Consider the following 18875-nt stretch of genomic DNA (forward strand, 5'->3'; position numbering starts at 1 on the left):
TTGCGCTGCACCCACAGGACGTCCTCGGGGTGCACAGCGAGAAGCCTCCCCCTGCCGCTGCTGGAAAGGGTTAAAAGCCTCTCTCTCTTTCCCTGCTCTCCACTTTTACCATGCTCTCAAGCCCCTGCCTCCCGCCCTGCCCAGCCTGAAGCAGCAGCACTGCCGTGAACCCGCCCCGCGCCGCCTCCGGCTCCGCATCTCTCCAGGAGCAGCGCAGCTCCCCGCTGCTCCACACCTGCACAGAATGAAACGAAGGCTGATCAATTCTGTCCGTCACCTTGACAGAAAGATAATTTGCTGCCCTTATCGCTCCGTGCTGTCTGAGAGCAGGCATGGGTTTGTTTACCCTCCAACCAAATGGCTGTAAATTGACATTGTTTGTGGACCCGCGCTTCACCCTGCCGCAGCTCAGGTATGCAGGAGGCAGAGGGCATCAGAAAAACAGAAACAAAAAAGCGTGTTTGTCTACTGCCCACAGATAAATAGCGAGACAGGTGGAGAGCCGGCACAGAGGGCTCTGAAGCTGTAACCTCCACCACCTCCCAGTAAAGCCACCTTTTGTCTCCTTGCACTTCCCGTCTCATCCTTCCCCAGGCAGCCCTGTGGCTGCTGCGCTACCCTGCACAACCCTAAACACCGCGTGAAAAGATCCCCAGCACCAAAGCAAAGGCACCACGCCTCACCCCAGAGCGGGTACAATCCCCCCCAAACGCCTCACTGCCTGCAAAGAGGCACCATCAGGGTCCAGCAGCCCTCCTCCTTCCGTCACAAAACCACAGTTGCACATGCAGCAGGTGCTCTCTGCTCGGCAAGGTACCTGAAGTGCAGTCAGGAGAGGTGAAATGAGGACCAAAAGATGGATGCTGTCGCAGCACACAGCAGGCCGCACGTTGGCGAGGCTTTATTTGGATGTGTAGGAACAAGGGAACATGGTGGGAAGGTGCCGAGACCGGGCATGGACAGTTCAAGAGAGTTTTGGGTGGGTTTAGGTTTTTGTTTGTTTGTTTTTGGCCAAAGGTTTGGATTTACGTCCTCTTGTTTTTCCAGGAGTTCACCCGCCGTGTAATGTCGAGATGAAAAGCACATTATCCTGGTCCTGGAGTTTGTAATCCAGCTCACCCTGCAGGCCAAGGGAAAAAAAAAAAAAAAAAAAGAAAGAAAAATGGTTGAAATGTCACTTCCAAATACTAGCTGCAAAGAGAAAACATCTTGTAAAAAGATGGTGAGCGTTAGGGAGAGCAGGAGGGGATAGACGGATGTTTTCATCTTAAAGGCAGCAAAGGTGAGAGATCAGAGAAGGAGCTGACACTCATTATCCCAGGAACACGCCGCTTTCTGGACCACGGTTTTGACAGAACAGGTGGTTGCCTGAGGCAGGAAAATAGTTAGGGACTGTTTGTTTGCTGAGCACAACAGTGGGCTGAAAAGGAGAGGCATTAAGCAGTTGCTTGTTTGGGTAGAAACCTCCCCAGGGCTGTCTTCACCAGCTAGGGCACCACCCTGCTCCTGCTGAGGGGTCTGGCTCAGGGCTGGGAAGCTGCCCGGGACCCCCCAGGCTCTTCCCCCCCGCGTGGATGAGAGCTGGGAGCAGCCAGAGGTGAGCAGCCCGCTGCTGGAGGCCGGGGAATATGAGGGCTCTCTCCTCAGCCAGCGGCTGGCTGATGAGACTCAGCAGGTTGGAGCGAGGCTGCAGGCTGTGGAACAGCCCCGGTGGTACAACGCAGGGCAGAGATCCCAGCCTGCCCCTTCCCCCTCAAATCCCAGACACTTGGCTCGGGGCAAGAATCAGAAATAGCTTCTCTGAGAGCAACTGCAGAACAGACAGAGCAATATTTTCAACAAAGAAAAGTCAAAGTGAAGGAGTACAGACCATTAGTTCCCAGTCTGCGTCGTTGATGAGCACCAAAATTCCTGGCCTCCTGCAGAACACAGAAATAATTAGGATACAGGGCGGCTCAAAAGCTTCACAAATAGTTAAGAACGAGGGACGTTAAAGCACAGATCACAAGCTGGCTGCCTGTAAAGCCAAAGGGAAAAAGGAATCCTAGCATGGAGGTAGGAACAGGTACAGTCTGTGCCCTTTCTAGATCAAATAACGGGGAGGCAGGAGCAATCCCAGAGCTCATTTAAATCAAAATGCACCATTCCTGAGGATGCTCCAGGATGACTATATTTCCGTACCACGTAGAAAAGCCAGGTAATTAAACCCCACACACAACAGTCGAGCGCAGAGAGCTCGATGGGAAGGAAGGGGAAGGCATTCCGGCGCCCCTACCGAAGGCGGCAACCACCTGGGATCCACTGCGAGCCCCCGGTTCCAGGCAGAGGGATTCCCCCTCTTTGATCTTCAGTGTCCTGCAATTGTCTCTCCTGTTACCAGGGGACCTGGCACACGCTTCAGCTCACAAAGATCCGTGACGAATGTTAAACACCCCCAGCGCCACCCCGCAGTCAGGGATGGTTTGCACAGCTCACTCTGCTCCATTTCTCTCTCTCTCTTTTTTTTTTTTTTCCTCCTTTCCCCCTCCACGAGGCTGGCCCCATTTTGACAATAAAAATACATTTCCCAGAAGAAATGTTTGTTGGCACTTCGCCGAGCGACTGCTTCAGTCCCAGTGATGTCAGCAGGGAATGGACAGACCTGCTAAAAGTCCTGGAATTGGGGATATGCGAGCTGCACCGCTCCAGGTGGTAACGCAGAGAGCAGAAATTATCTGGGGTCCTGCTTTGGGTTTAAGGCTTAAGGATTTGGGGTGAGGGCTGCAAAAGGCAGACGAGCTCTCCAGGGAACAGTGGGAGGTAGAGCTTGGAGTTCCTTCCAAACCTAGGGGACACCCTCCTCGTTATCACGTCAGCATATCCCCTGTTTTCAGGGGCATTTCCCTTCCTGCAACCAACAGGAAAAACGCAGCCCAAACCACGGGCATCACCAGAGAGGGAAGCGCAGGGCAGGTTGACAGCAGCTGTACTTACACAGATTCCCCTTGCATAAACAATTCCGGCCGTTCCTTCAGCAGATTCGTTTTGATCCACTTCAGCAGGTTTCTGATATCCCCTGCAAGGAGAGAGGAGAGCAGGTTACAGGCGAGCTGACAGCTCCTGGGCAGTGCCAGGACAAAGCGATTGTTCACCCACCAAAAGGAGATGAGGAACCTGCCAGCCAGATGGGGAGAGCCCCACTCCTCCCACCAGAGCAGGACTGCCCCTCACCAGCAGCTACCCAGGCAGCTCAAAGCCCTCAGCTCCCCGGTTTGGCAGGAAAGGGTTGCTCCTCCCCGCAGAAAGGGTGATTTGGGGACTGGTGCCCCCCTGCCTGAGCTGGTGGGGGTACAAAAAGGAAGTCTGAGAGCTGGAGCAGCTTTTTGGCAAGGGCCTCTTCCTTCAAACCCCCTGCTCTGTGCATTGCAGGCATCCCACAAGGCTGACGCAGCAGCACCAAAGCAGGAGATTCCTGGTAAGATTCCTTCAGCACACCCCACGCCCTGCACATCCTGGGCTTGCCCAACAAATCGCTATTTAACTCCGCGTTTAATTCAATTCTGAAAGTCCAGACAAGTGTGCCGAGCATCTGCACGAACAGCAGAGACACCAGGGGTACCGAAACCAGCTCCAGCTCCCGGAGACGTGCTCTGCAGCTCACAGACGTGCACAGAACCAGGCCCTGAGCAGGCACCACGCAGGCCCTGCCTGTGCCAGGTGTGTTTGGGGCACTCGTCAAGTCGCTCGGCGTTGCTCCTGCTGGCGTAGCCGTGCTCCCCGTGCCCGGCCTCCTCCCTCCCCACCAGCTCCCTCCCCGTGCACTTCGTGCTCACGGCTTCTTTATTAAAGCTCAGCCTTTATCTTTCCATTTCGGTAGGTGACAGGAAGGATTTGTCTTCATGTAAAAGGAGGAGGAGACACTGCTGGCGGGTTTTTATAGTATCAATTTTACTTTGTGAGGCAAAAACAATTTCTTTAGTGATAGCATCAGTTAATTTCCTATTGGAGAGGTGAGAAGAGACGGTGGGGGGGGGGGGGGAATAATCCGTTACAGGGTTTAGAGAAGCTGACAAATTACAACGTGGAGTTCTCCTGCATTTGCCTCTATATTTCACCATTCCACAACCCACTTCATCACTCTGAATCCACGATCAGTTATTCTCCCGGGGCTCCTTTAAACAACCCTTTGAAAGCCCTGGAAGAGTTTTGTTTGTTTTAGAGGGGCGAAGCCGCTTCCCGGAGGCAGCGAGGGCTGGAGCTGCTCTCGGGTCCTGGCGTCTCCTGCACGTGTGGCAGCCCCGCCGTGCTCGCAGGGAACCCTTCTGAACAGAAATCCGACCCCCTGCGTCTGATTCACCAAGCGTTAGCTTCGTGAGCAGCAAAAATAAACGTGCTGGCAGCAGCTCAACCCAGTCCCTGATGTACAGTGGGGTTTTATAGGACCGTGGACATCCAGGACTGGGGTTCTTCCAGTAGGGTCACCCCATCGCTGCTGTCACACCAAGGGTGAGCGGCCCTGGTGATGGGGAGGTGTCTTTTTTCCTAAGGAAAGGGGGAGCTGCTGGGATTCCGCCTCCATTTCCCCTGTTTCGTGGCTCTGGACCACAGAAAAATGCTGCTGCAGCGTCAGGCCCTCAGGATCCCACACCCAAACGGCTCCCGCTCTCCATCACCAAGAAATGAAAGCTGGGGAGGAAGAAAGATGGAGAGAAGCCTTCTGGAGGAGGAGGAGGAGGGGGGGCGCAGAGGGGACACCGGCCCCACCAGCAGCACGCCCGCGAGCTGTTTCATATTTATGCACTTGCGGCGGGGCACGCAACAATGAGCTGTGCCATACACAATTCTCCCTGCCTGGAATGAGCAGCCCTTTCCTCTGGGACCTTTCGGGAGAGATCATTTAACCAGAAACACGCTGCACCAGCTGGATAAAAGACAGCCACCTAGACGCAGGCTGGACTGAGGGGCGAGAGGACTGATTTATTTGAGGCCGCGCTGGAAGATTCCCTCAGCCCTGCTCCTCCCGTAATAAACATTATTTCCAGCCCCACCTGAGCCTACACTCATTTAGCCCTCCCCACAAGTCACGTACACGCACTGAAGAATTCAGGCAGCAGGAAAAAACTGACGCCCTGTGCGTGCCTGGAGCTTCCCTGCTCTTAACAGTGATGAAAATGAAGGCCCCTTCTCTTTGGCCAACCTTCACACTAATACTTGCAGCCAATTTCTCTGCACTGAACCTTGTTTTTTTCCCCCCACCTTCATGTCTTTACAATCTGTGCACCAAGATTACTAGAACGAATCAATTACAAGGGATGAAAAATGACCAGAGATGCCCCAAAACCACCTCGGCCACGGAAGCTATCGGAAAGGAACAAAATTGCTTCCATCGTGGTTGGTCTGGGGAGAAGCCATCCTGCAGCTCAGCGCCTCGATCGGTTCCTACACGGCGTCACGATGGCAATAACCAGGGGTGAATTACCTCCTGCCTCTTGTATTTGACAGACGTGGCCTTCCTGAGGCAGTTTCTTTCTGAGCTGAGTTGCTCCCTGGGCAAAGGATTTGCTCTGCAAGCGGCCGGGCCCCCACACCCGACAAAGAAGGGGGGGAAAAAATATCCCCACCAAAAACCCACCCTGACTGTCCTCACCGTTGGCAGCATCAGCAGAGAAGCCAGAGCAAAGAGGCCGGGGAAGCTGAAATATTCTCAAACTGCAAAGGAGGGACCGGAGCACATGGTAGGAAATCCCTGCCTCATTTGTATACAGAGACAGCTTCTGCTGCCTGTGCTAACAGTACATCAAACCTCTCCAAATTCTCAGGAAAAATAATCTAAAGTTAATTAAAAAAAAAAAAAAAAAGGAAAACTGACGAACGTTTGAGAAAACTGCTTAGTTCAAGTGCACAGATGGGAGCTCAAACCCACAATACATGCATAAAACAAATCACCCAGCGAAACACACAGCTCAGGAAAACGCCGAGCGTGCTCGCAGTGACACAAAGTCATTGGCTTGTCACGCAAGCGGACAGGATGCAAAAACTGCAGTGAGCGTGCATACAAAAACCCCACAGCCTCGGCTCGTTTTCAGCCCAGCTGCAGTACAAACGCTCCTGGTAGTGGCGGGGAGAACTGCACAGTCTGCTCGGTCCCCTCGCGTCTCCTCTGAGGCCTGATCTTCTGCGTTATCCCCACTGCTCCTTGGCGAGGAATCTGCTGAGCTCCCTCTGCAAGAGAAGCGCGCCTGGGACTCCATTTTAGCACTGCCTGGAACAAGAGCCCGGGTTCATTCGCACCCTGAAACCCAGGGCTGAAGCCCATAGATCTTTCCCAGCTCAATAAAACCTCCTTGGCCTGACAGGTTCATCAGCCACAGCTCAGCAGAGAGGGCGCTCCCCGTGAGCAGAGAAAACAGGAGCCTGGAATAAGAAACACCGAGCTGGGGGCTACAGGGGAAGACCCTCACACCGAGCTGATACATGTGCAGAAATGCAGAAGGATTTTGCACGATCCATTTACACAGCCCTGCTCCCAGGAGCTGCACAGGGCACGGGCAGCCTCACACACACACGTGCAGCACCCAGACACCTCCGTGTCCCCGGTCTTAAAATCCAAATACAGAGCAGGAGGCAGCACAGAGCGCCCAGAGGGCATCCCGAGGGTGCAGTCACACCCGTCTCACGCCTTGGCTGCAGAGCTGAGCGCTTATTTCAGGCAAGAGGGGAACCCTACAAAGGGCGAAGCATGGAAAATTCCCTTCTGGTCCGCAATAAAGAAGATCTATGCAGCACTGGTCACTAAGGGGTCAGTGCCGCAGGAGCACGGCGCTTTCCCGGGCCGCCTTGCCGATAGCTCCCCGTGGGGTACCGCTTCTGTGACCCAGAATCAGATCATTTATCATACTGACCATGGCTGAGCTCCAATTTGCTGAGGTCACTAACTCAGGACGAGCGCCGCTCCACCCACATTCTCCGCCACTGGCCTGTAACCATGACAAAGCCCCTTCCCTGCCGCTCCTCTGCCATTATTCCCCCTGCCTGCATGGAAATGTAGGGAGAGATGATCTGTATCCCCCTTCCCTGTTCAAGCAGCATGTTTCTAAAGAGACAAACCGGCTCCCGGTACCTGCTGCCCCGCCAGGTGAACGCTTGCTGTGTGCTTTTCCATCTTACGGCACTCCGGGAACCTGCTCTGTAAAAGAGCCTGCTACAAAACCTGACCTGAGGGATGCTTCAGCCTCTTGCAGCCTCCCATCTGATATGCAAATCGCTCGCTGAAGCAGATGATGGTGTGCCATAAACCGCAGAAGAAGACCTGGAATAGCTTAGAGAAATGGAGTCACAGGCAAACGGGCTCGGTGCTGCGCAGAGCCAGGCTGAGGAGAGCAAAATCCATTTTGTCTGACAGGCAGACGAGCCCACCCGGCCAGGCGCTGGAGTGGCCGCTGCTTTAAGTGCTACAGAAATATCAGGGGGTAACTACGGGAGAATCCCACTTGTTCCTCTCTTCTGTTGTTGTCTGCTCTAAGCAAACATCAAGGTCTTGGTTTGTGTCATTTATATTTGTATTACAACACCCTCCTCTCACTTCCCAGCCCGGAGAGAAGCCTCAGCAGCTCTTCCCCATTTCCTTGTGTCCACGGGATCAGAGGGCTCTTTCATCGCCCTGCTGTTAGCAGCAGAGGCTCAGATCCCAGCCGTCACTGAGCAATTCTCAGCCCTGAGGTTTTATCACAGCTCCCCCGAGCTGCTGAGGAGCTGCTCGGGATCTCCCGTGCCCCGCAGGCTGCTGGCAGGAGACCACAAGTTCAAGGGATCTCCAACGCCCCTACGTAGCCAGCAGCGAGGCTGCAGATCCATCAGCTCCCGTTACAAGAAAGCAGCTCTGGGCTGCTCCTCGGGGTAAACCTAATCCCCGCGCGTTTCCAAAGTCAGAGCATCTAATCCCGTAACACCCGATGCTATTGTCACTCCAGCCTCCCAAAGAAATGCCGGTGCACCAAACCGTCTCCTTTAATTAGGATCACAGATCGCTGGTGCTGGTCCGGAGCCTTGCCTCCTGTTCAAAATTATCGAGGGAAGGACCTGGGAGAGCCTCACGGGCTCCTGCACAGGCAGCAGAGGGCCAGATTAGGAAGCACAGATACAAAAAATTAACAGGTTAACAGCTCCTGCACTTTTATCCCTCTAGCAGCACAGAATTACCTGCAAAAAGAGACCACCCCCAGCCTTGCCTGCTCCGATTTTGAGATGCTGGAGCCACAGAGGCCTGCGACCAGCCCCCCAGGAGGCTGTGCCATGGTCTGACAGTTTTGCAGCCGGGAATCTTCCTGCGACGCACCAAACTCCCTTTTCTGCACTCCTCCCTATCAATCTGTGCTCGATGGCACTGCATCACCCCGCTATCATCTGTCCTTCCCTGTGACCAAGGAGATATCCCACCTCACTGCTTTTCCGCTCATTTATCCCGCTTAACCTTGAATCTTGCTGGTTATTTTTTGTTTTAAGCTGCTGAGGAAGACGATTCAGAGGACGCCTTACTAACTGCAGGCACAAAGCTTAGCCAGAACCCAGCAAACTGAATTTTTCCCCTCTCAATTTTTTCCAGCCTCTGGATTTTGGATGTATGCAGAGGGTTACGGAGGAAAACCCTCTCAGTGTCACAGGAGACTGATGTGAGACCTCACAGAGGAAGGTGGCTGCTCCTGCAGGAGCTGCAGAGGGATTCCCTGGCAGCCTGGCACTGCACGAAGCCAGCCTGGCAGAGGGAATCCCCCGGGGCTGGGCTCTCCCGGGCACTGCCAGCTGGAGAAGAGCTCCCTGAAGCAGACCCCTCGCCCCCCTTCCAGCCGTGCTGGTGGCTGGTGTCCCCTCTGGCTGCTGGATGAGTCAGTGTCACAGCTCAGTGACTGCCATCGTTTTCTTCCCCTAAATACAGGGACCACGCCGAGTCCAGCCCTCGCCTCTCACTTTCAGGCTCGGCTCCGCTGGGCTATTATCACTTTCATACAGGGCAAGCACCATTAAACCGATTCCTGCCCACCCAGCCCAGCCACCCCCACGGATACTCCGAGCCCCTCAGTCTTACTTGAAAGGGGAAAAGAAAGGGCCAGTGAGATGATCAGGGTGGAGGAGAGGGGGGGTAAGATTTACAAGTGAATGGAGGTAAGAATGGAGCAGTTTGTGGGATAAAGGGGCTGCAGAGGGAGCTTTACAGATGTGCAGAGGGACGGCGGCTCATTGTTTAATTAAGCAGAAAGTGGCTCTTTTGAAAAGCAATTTTGCACAGGAGCTCTGAGCTCAGCAAACAACTCCTGCGAGTGAGGGCAGGAGGAGAAAGGAACAGCTGGCCCGGAGCCGTGTGAACCGCATGCTAAGCGGTTTAAAGGGCCCGGATCCTCCTCCCCAAGCCCTGCTCCGCTGCCACCCTCAGAACAGTGCTGTCAGCGCAGCAAATCCCACCGAGAGAAAAGAGAGAGCCGAGGGAGGGGGGGGGCACGGCGCAGAGAGGTTATCCCGCTAGGTGCCCGCACTGCAGCGCGGCGGCCGGGGAGGCGGGGAGGGGGGGGGGAAAAGCCAGGCTTTGTTAGCCCGGGGATTTGGTCGCACACAAGAGCTGGGTTCTGGCTGCCTGGGAAGCTCCCTGCACAATGAGCGGCTCCGCGGCCTCCCTCGAGGGTGCTGGGGCTGCTGCTGTAGGGCTGCGACACCTTTCCCCGTCCCTCGTCCCTCGCCTGGGACCCGCTGCTCCTCCTCGGGTCGAAGCTGGGAGCTGGAGCATTGAGAGCAGCCGTGGCGTCACCACCACCACTTTGATTCCTTTTTGGAGCAAGTTTTAAACCATCAGGGGTAATGAACAGAGCAATAAAGGCATCCCAGAGTACTAATTACTTCCCAACTACCCCACGCTATCTAGCAGCAGCACTAGGCATTCAAAGACAACTTTTACCCTGGATTTTCAAACTTTCACTCTTGGCTTTACAGGGTTTTGTGCAGCACCCAAGTCCCTCCAAACACATGCCATTTTTAGGCCTGTAGCACAGGTCTGATCTCTCGAGATCCCCAGGCTCTTTACTGAGGGGATGAACTCTCCCAGCTCCCCAGCAGTCCTCCACGCTGTGCACAAGGCCCCCGGGAAGCAAAGCTCTTGAGGAGCAGTCCACGCTCTTCTCTACAGGGATTTTAACATAAGCAGCACTTGGCAGATTATTTTAATTTTCCCTCTAAAAGAAAAAAAAAATCTGATTAGCAACAGGCCTTTTTCCCTGGGGTTTTGGTAAAAGGAAACCACAAACAATTACCAAAACAGCCTGATTAAAAATTTATCCTTCCTGGCTTGCAAGTGCCAAAACACACAGCGAATTCTGGATTAGCCCAGAAGGTCCAGGCGACCGCCGCTGCTCCTAAACCAGAAGTCCCAGCACTGAAACCGCAGAAGCTGGAAGTGGAAGGCCCGCAGCCTGCAGCACAACTGGCAGACACTTTACAACCAGCCCCAGCCCCCAGATACAACACCCAGAAAACTTTTGTAAGCACTCAGCAGAAAACTCTTGTAAGCCCTCTTCACCAGCGGGATGCTGCTGATCTAAACCTGAAACGACTACAAGGGTTAAGCAACGGCAGCTACTTCCCACCCCTCCAGCAGCGTCCATGCAATTCGCATGGCCATAGACAAATCCACCACTGTGAGCCCCAGCGAGATGGAGGAAGGAGCTCCGCCACCACTCGCAGAGCAGTCATACAATGATCTATTTGATTACTGAAGCACTTGGTTAAATTACTGTGGCTTGTTTCAGGAGGAAGCTGCCAAATACATTTTCAGTTTTTAATTTAGGGTTTCTCTCTTTTATGCTCCATTGTCTCTAATAGCCTCTGAGATGCTTGAAAATAAAGTTGATTTCCCTGCCAATTTAATCCTCTCTCCATGTGACAAATATCCTTATTCCCCCAGCTGCCTTCTCCCACACACACCGTTTTTATGCAGAGGCAGCCAACGGGGCATCAGTGCCTTCAGATCCTAACAGCATTATCAGTGAGATCACCAGAGCAGCCAGCAGCTCGGGACGAGACTCTTGGTCAACTTCGGGTCCTCTTTCTGCGGCAGCTCGAAGAGATTGCACAGCCCTGCACGAAGCGGGGCTTCTGCAGAGCTGCCTTTCCCTGCAGATACATCACACCTTGTGAAGCTCTCACTTGGCAGCAACACCAAGACAGCAGCGCTTTGGGAATAAAGAACTGCTGTTCTCCTGGCCTTGTAAGGATACAAAAAGCCCCTCGGGTAATAAAAAGAGGTCCTGCCACACAGCTGTACCCCTTGTGGCTTGCTCTTGTCCCATTTGCAGCTTCCTTCCTCCTGCCTTGCCTAATCCCTCCAGGAGCCCATCTTCAGGCATCAGAAAAGGGCAGAGAAACGAAGGTACAAAAAGTGAACTGGATTTGGAACCCACCTACTTTCCACCCAGTGCCTGTTACCAGGAAAAAGGAATTGGCTCCGCAGAATTTTGTTAAAGCAACGTTATCATCATTCAGAGAACGCTGCCCGTGTCAGCTACGGAGCATAATTTGTTTCTTTTTCTTCACATAAATATTTGTAGAAGTCTCCTCATAAAATTTTTCCCCTCCCCTCCCCTCTGGGATAGATATATAAATGCCCAAACAATTAAAATATAGCTGGGCCCAGCGTCCCAGAGAGAAGAAGCTGCTCTGCAAAAAAGAGGACAAAGACAAAAATAACCCAGAAAGAAAGGAAGAGTGGGAAAGAGAGGCCAAACTGGCCAAAAATAAGCTTGACAGCTAATGAAACCAGTTAAAATGGGGTTATAAGTGCAGGTCTTCAGGCGGTCCTCATACTACAGATCTTCCCCCAGAGCATTAAGCGATGAACACAGAAGGCAAGGTGAGCAGCGGGCCACAGCGCAGCACCGAGCTGGTTTGTTTCTCTCATCAGTGTAATTGTGGCTGCACAGGGCAGCAGGGAACACACTACGTAGATCTTCCTTTACCCAGACAGCTGAATCCTACTTCCTTGCTGGGAGAGGACCATGCATGGCATTAGGAACAGCATAAAATTGCAGGAATTTACCAAATTCCTTATTTACACGTTTCTGATTTGATTCTATTGATCTCTTACTTCCCCGATGCAATTCTCACCTGGAATATTACGACGGGCGTCTCCAGTGATCCCCTACCATCGGGCATTACTGCCACGTCTGCTTACCCCATCCTCGTGCCGGTGTAAACACTGCCAGAGCATAAGCCTCACAACTCGGAGCGTCCACTCCTGAGCTTCTGCCATCCCCAACCAGCCCCCAAACCGACAGCACCTTGTCACGTGAAAACCTGTGAAAGAGCATTCACATCAAACATCAGGCTGCAAGCCACGGGAGCTGCAAACCGGACCCAGTGCCCGTTCTGCTGCTCTTACAGGTGCAGGGATAGCAGCAGCTGAAAGGCATGGCAGCACGAAAAGCCAGAAGCAAAAATCTATCAGATGAATCTGGAATGAATCAGCAGAGATCGTGAGCTCGAGCCCTGAGGCTGAGCCAGATCTTCAGGGAAAGATTTATCCTGTAGGATAAAGCCAGCTCTCCGGGAAGTCTGCAAAAGTCTTCCCAGCAGCTCTGAATGGGAACGGGATAGGCCACACACAACTGCACCAACAACCACCTGGCTGGGAGATCACTCTTTGGCATCACTTCCCTCCTCCCCGGGCAGAAATCCACAGCTCAGGCAGCAACCCCTCCTGCTCGAGTGTCTGATCATGGTCTGAACGCCAGCGATGCCGTGCTTGTCAGCAGGTATCCTGAACACACAGAGCACTAAAGAAAATAATGCTCTAGCCCCCACGTTCATAAACCAACCAAACGAGCGTTTTGGCAGTTCTTTACTAGCTCCCGTTTAAGGGCCCTAAGTGCTCTAACAGCACCGGAATTCAGCGCCGAACCCTCCGGTGCCACATGGAGCTCTCACCACTGCTTCAGTAGCACCAGGGGAACGTTAAGCGACATGACTAAATTCACCACACTAGTCGGTCTCAGATCGTGTTCCTAGACTCACTAACGACAGGATAACACGCTATTTCAGTGCTCCTATTATGTTTGAATTACCTATACTTATGTCCAAGTACTCGTACGAATCCCTAATTACTTACAGGCATAGCAAGGAGATTTCAGGCCCGAATATTCACAGCGTGTAGGTTGTGGTATTGCACATTCACCAGATAGTAACTGGTAACATCCCTTGATGCTTTGTGTTCACTCAGTTTCCAATCCCACCCTCCAGCAACATAAAGCACTGCTACCTAGCTGGAAAAATCCAAAACCTACCTGCAGCAGGAGTATGTTGCAACTGAAGTACGCACACACGCAAGTAGGAACAAGAGTTAACACAGCCCTTCCTGGGGCTGATATGCCAAATCACAGAGCAGAGCTTGTAACTGCATCACGGGGATGCTCGAAGCTTTCACTTAACAGCTTCTTAGTTTTTATTGCGGGTAAGGCCGCAGGCAGCACGTCCAGGATCATGTTCAAGCATTAGCTTTGCCCTTTTCAATTGTATTGCTAATATAGAATGATTACACGTACTTAAAAGTATAAAAAATAAGTAGATAAAATACACAAATGTTACACTGCTCTACACACATCTCTACACAGTGCATATATACGCACATTTATTTATACGTGCCTCTTGGGAACCTCAAAAGAGTCAAGGCAAAACGAGGTAGAGCGGGTTATAGGAGTGTCATGCATCAAGATGAACGTAGACATGATGGGCATGTTCCGAGGCTGGTGTCTGTCTGAGAGGAGGAAGGCCAAAGGCTTAACAAAGGACTCACTTCATGATTTGTTAGAGCATATGGAAGGTGTTCAGATTATTTCTGCTCTGTATTCACTTTGAGGCCCAAGCAGCAAGCCATCTGATCAACGGCATGCCTGAAAGTGCTTTTAAAAATACATCCATACCTGTAAACTACAGAAACTGCTGCACAAATAAGCTTTGTTTTGCATGTGAATTTCATTTGTGGTCATTCTTACAAGTTATCCAGCAGGTTCGGATACTCACAAGGCTCTGGCTGAGAAGGCAAAGTCACCTGATGCTTTTTAACACCATCGAACAAGAGTTCTGCACCACCTCTGAAACAAAAAGAACGAACTGCTGAGTTCCTCTTTATTGGCAGAAGGAAGACAGGACAAAAGCAGCAATTGCCACAGATGCCACAACGCAGCACACAAACGACACAGAATATATTCAGTACAGGATTCTCTCGGTCTTTTCTCCACTCTCAAACTGCAAAAGTCCCCTGGGGAAGGTGCCATCTCCTGTTGCCATCACACACCAGAGCCACAGTCACAGGCCAGAACCCCACGGTGCCCGAGCAGGAAGGTGGCTGCATCCCAAAAAGCTTACAGAGCAGCGGGCAGTGCCCAGCCTTCCCTTTCCCATTCGCTATCGGCTCTGCTTCAGTTCCAACAGCATTACGGGCACTGCGCTACAGCTCTTCCCGAGCACCTTTCGGCCAGAAGCCTCCAGGCATTTCAGAAATGTGAAAACTCATGGCATAGCTGTGGAGTCACCATTTCCCCCGTTTCCACTTGTAAGCAGGGAGAGGAAGTGACTCATGCGAGGTTACACGGCGAGGCAGAGGCAGCGCCAGCAATCCTCGAGTCCTGGCAAGCCTCTCCCGACCTTGTCACTACAAAATGCTCCCTTGCAGGAGGGTCCTGCCTGGAAGAAGCAAGCTGAGCAAGTGGCAACGATTACAAATTAACATAAAAAATAAAATCTTCCTCCACGGAACGACCTAACTTCCCTTTTCTGAGACTCAGAACTTACCAGCAGCACTCACCCTAGGTAACAAAGCGAAGCTCTGAGCCACAGCTCTGTACAGGAGAGCAAGTGTGAACAAACTACAGAATAGAGAGAGACCAGCAAGTGCAGGGGCTGGTCCTCACACCTGACAAAACAGGAGTTATATTCAATGCACCTGATCTCCTTTGGCTCTTAAAAAAAGAGTCTTTTTTGTAATTGCAACTTAATAAGGCTCAGCAGGTTCCTCATCTGTATCCATTTTCGGGGGGGGGGGGGGAAGATTGAATTCTGACTGCTTTGAGCTTGACAGACATCAGGCAGCATTCCTGGTGTGAGGCAGCAGGCTGAACTCAGTCTCAGATTATAAAACCTCACCGTGTGAGTAGGAACACAGAGCAGAAACGTGCGTGCTGCCATAAAACACGGCACAGGGGCAGGCAGGACGAGTTCTTGGTTCCAGACTGACCAGGATGGCCAGAGCGTGAACAACTGGGAAACCCAAACCACTCAGCACTCAACTGATACCAAAAAATGCCTAACCCGTTTGGAAGGAACATCTAACCGTGGCAAAATGCTATTTTAACTTAAACCATTTAAATTTATTTTTTGTTAACGAGATTACATTCTGGGAAACTTTACGGGTGCCTTGCATCTCCTAAAAACGTTCTCAATAAATTATTTAAAATAAATAATCCCCGCCTAAATATCAGCAAAGGTGCACCCCCACGTTACCAAGTTCCTTTAAATTCGATATCTAAAAATGCCGCACTAGGTTTTCTTGGCTCTGCCATGGCAGAGCACAACAGGAGCCTTGTTGTGCCCTCAGCAGCATTACTTATATGCAGCAACTCTCCTAAAGAGCACTCTGTTGGTGTTCTTCCACCAGCTCACAAAAAATAGTTATGTGCAAATTGAAGCAGCGATTATTAACATGAGCTGAGACTCGCGCAGAAGAACGAGTCACAGTAATTATATGAAAAACATTTTTTTATGCAATGAAAACAAGGTCACGCTTTGTTACAGCGGGAAATGTAGATTGCAAGATAAGGTCCTTCTGTGATGCGCTAGCTGGGGAGAACTCAGCTGCGATTTGTACATAGAGAGCTCATTTATGCATTTCCAAGGGAAGCAAAAATGCATCTCACTCTTCTGGGAAAATTAGGAGAGTTACTGCAGCTGGAAGCGGGAAAGACTGAGGAAAGGATTCTTCAGGAGAGGGGCATTTCAAGGGTTATGGCGTGTCTGTGTTTGCGAGAGGGTGGGAAAAAACAAATAAAGAGCAGCCTTTTAGCTTCTGCTAAAAGAAGGCTTTAAGGAAGGAGCACAAGTATGGTCACAAACGCTCGCAGCCTTCCCCCACAGCCACTTTTCAGCTTCCCAGGGGCGGAGGGGCAGCAGCACCGGCCAAAATGCTGTGAGCCACAGCCCGGCGGCCTCACCCCCACCTGCGGCAAGGGGCACGAAGCGCACAGCGAGCGCGCGTGAACACGCGGACACACACAGAGAGCACAGCCGGAGTGCGAGGTTTTTATTCATTATTTTAATAATTAAAAAAATAAAGGCAGGGGGAGGCGGGACGGGAGGGGTGCGCTCGCACTGAGGGGCGAGCTCGGCCCTCGCGGCCGCTGTCCTGCCCAGCCCAAGGCCGCCGGTTGCCCCGGGGAGGCCGCAGCCGCCCGGCCGGGCCTGGCGGGCCCCGGGGCCCCGTCACGGCGCCACCGGCCCGCGGGGAGCTCCGGGCGCCGGCACCGCCCGCGGGCCCGCTCGGGGCCTCGGCCCCGCTCCGCCACAGGGCCGCGGCCTCCTCGCGGACACGGGCCCGGCCCCTCCCGGCCCTGCCCGCCGCCCGGCCCCGGCCCCAGGCCCCGCCGCCCGCGCTCACCCGAACTCCACCTGCAGCGACACGGGCGCCGCCATCTTGGCGGCGGCGGGCGGGAAGGGAAGGAGGCCCAAGGCCGCGCCGGAAGTGCCCCGGGCGGGCTTCCGGCAGCGCCGCGTTACCATGGCAACGGGCAGGGAGAGGCGGCGGCCTAGGCCTAGGCCCTGCTGTCCTCAGGGCGGTGCGCTGGGCTCTGGCTGCAGTTTGTGCTGTTCTAAAACACTGAATAAAAAACTGAAACACCAAATAAACCTAAACCACTCCAAATCAACCTAAACCACTCCAAATCAACCTAAACCACCCCACATAAACCCCAAAGCACCCATCCCGCCTTAAATTCCCGCCTCGCCATTCACTGGGCCCTTCTCTGCCTGCTTTAGGTGCACAAAGGCCAGGAGTGGCGGCAGCTTCACAGCTCCAGGGCCAGGCCTCCCTCCACCTGCTGATTGCTGGTGTTAGTGGGGACGCAGAGATGGCCCTGCTGGGTCTGCCCGAGTGCCACTCCTGTAGCCAGCGCGGAAGATGGCGTGCGGCTACTCCACGTCCCCTCGGCCTCCTGCAGCAAGCACATCGCCGCAGCGCAGGGCCCCATCCAGCACCGCGCTAACAGCATGGAGCACATCTGTCGCCCGTTTGTTTGCTCCTCCCGTCCCCAGAGGGAGAAGCGCGTGCACAGGCGGCCGCAGCCATGGTGGTGACAGCTGGGCTGTGCCGTGGTGCAGGCGGCACTGGTGGAAAACTGCAGCCCCTTAACCCTCCCTCCTCCAGCCCTCCACTCAGTGGAGGGCTCAGCTTTAAAATATACATGTCCACGTGCACACATGGAGATAGAAATGTCATATAGACGCGTATACATTATGCATTATATGTAACGGGCATAAATTTACGCAGACAGATTGCTCTACGTTTATGCTAACGGGGGTCAAGGCACGCCTAACCCCGAGAGCAGAAGGTGGTGGTGTTTGTAACGGCCTTTTGTTCTGGGAGGCGATCATTCTCTGGGCTGGGCCCCAGGAAAGGCGCCATGGTCCCCAGCACGACCAACGCCACCGCTGCTGCTGGAGGTTATGCTATGGCAGAGGCAAGAAGCCGCTGCCTAAAAATTCCAGTTGGATTTTGAGATATCTCTAAGTCCTGAGGACTCTGGGTATCTCAGAGATATGGCTCAGGATGTTGAACCAATTGTATAGGAAATAGGCAGAGGAAAGAGAAGCGTTAGACAAAAATCTTATTTCTATACACTTCAGAAATGACTGAAGCACTCTGTATACAGAGGATCTGGTAATCTGGGCTCCAGATCAGTGTTTGTAGATATGGTTTTATATGAGCTATTCTTCTTCCTTCCAGAAATCATTTATGATGCCAAATAATAGCAGAACTGGCTCCTAAAAATCCCGATTCCTGAGCTATAGAAATGCAACAAAAAACTACAGATTTAGTGTTAGTGCTTCTCTGTAAAGGCAAGAAGAAATTAAAAAAAAAAGAGAGAGAGAGAGAGAGAGAACGGTAATAATAAATACCAATTTGGTTCTTTCAAGCATTCAAAGCTGGTTACTGTTAACAATTGCCCTGGAAATACAGTCAGTGAGCATATGAGCTATGGGGGACATTTTTATGGACAATGTGTGCTTGGGAAGAAGAGCAATTCCCATCTCTGTGCCGGCTGCTGAAATCTGAGCATCACGAATTTACCAGCATATGCTTGGGGATGGGGAAAGAAAGCATGTAATCTCCTTGAGAAAGTGTAGTGCTGACATTGTTATTTCTAAAGCGCTGTAAACATAGATGGTATTTGATAATCAGGTACATAAAGAAAAAACATAAAGCCAATGTCCCTGCCGTGAATGTGTGCCCTGCGTTCAGCCTGCTGTAACACACCATCTTCTTGTTCAATCCCAGGGATATGTCATTGTGCAATACTTAAGCTAAACCTCTCATTTCCAGTCAATTTTCAATGTCGTCCTCTTGGTTCCAGGCACAGGAGAGCACTGGCTGAGCCTGCCAGGCTCCAGCATCCCCAGGTCTTTGCAGTGCTTCCCTTGCTGAGCCAGGGCGAGGGGGCCAGGCTAGTCCTGCTGCGCCCGGCCTTCCCCTCCCACAAATTCAACTGCGCCAAACAAAAGAACAGGTTGGAAATTGAGCCTCACAATAAAGAGGGTTTAATTTCTTTTGTCTCAGTCCTGGCTTTTTGTTTTTCAGTTTGCTTGTTGTTGTG

The 18875-nt window shown here is 52.5% G+C and overlaps 1 protein-coding gene across 1 annotated transcript; it reads right to left on the reverse strand.

Moving 5' to 3' along the window:
- Positions 1-861: 861 nt before the first annotated feature.
- URM1 (ubiquitin related modifier 1) lies at positions 862-16795 on the reverse strand. Its single transcript, XM_068657420.1, has 5 exons — positions 16664-16795; positions 14035-14105; positions 2974-3055; positions 1871-1919; positions 862-1120 (listed from the first exon to the last, which is right to left on the reverse strand). Exons 1-5 carry the CDS (start codon positions 16783-16785, stop codon positions 1052-1054), a joined length of 393 nt encoding a protein of 130 aa, XP_068513521.1. The 5' UTR covers positions 16786-16795; the 3' UTR covers positions 862-1051.
- Between the last annotated feature and the right edge of the window lie 2080 nt (positions 16796-18875).

This window comes from Anas acuta, chromosome 20 (genome assembly GCF_963932015.1).
Source record: "Anas acuta chromosome 20, bAnaAcu1.1, whole genome shotgun sequence".
Lineage (NCBI taxonomy): Eukaryota > Metazoa > Chordata > Aves > Anseriformes > Anatidae > Anas > Anas acuta.

What these genes read in the sequence shown, in the direction of transcription:
- URM1 (XM_068657420.1), bottom strand. Translation starts at nt 16,785, where the DNA reads ATGGTAACGCGGCGCTGCCGGAAGCCCGCCCGGGGCACTTCCGGCGCG. An exon ending in GCCTTCTCAGCCAGAGCCTT is followed by an intron (nt 3,056 to 14,034) that starts GTGAGTATCCGA and finishes CTCTCCTTGCAG; the next exon opens with GGGATATCAGAAACCTGCTG. An exon ending in TTTATGCAAGGGGAATCTGT is followed by an intron (nt 1,920 to 2,973) that starts GTAAGTACAGCT and finishes TGTGTTCTGCAG; the next exon opens with GAGGCCAGGAATTTTGGTGC.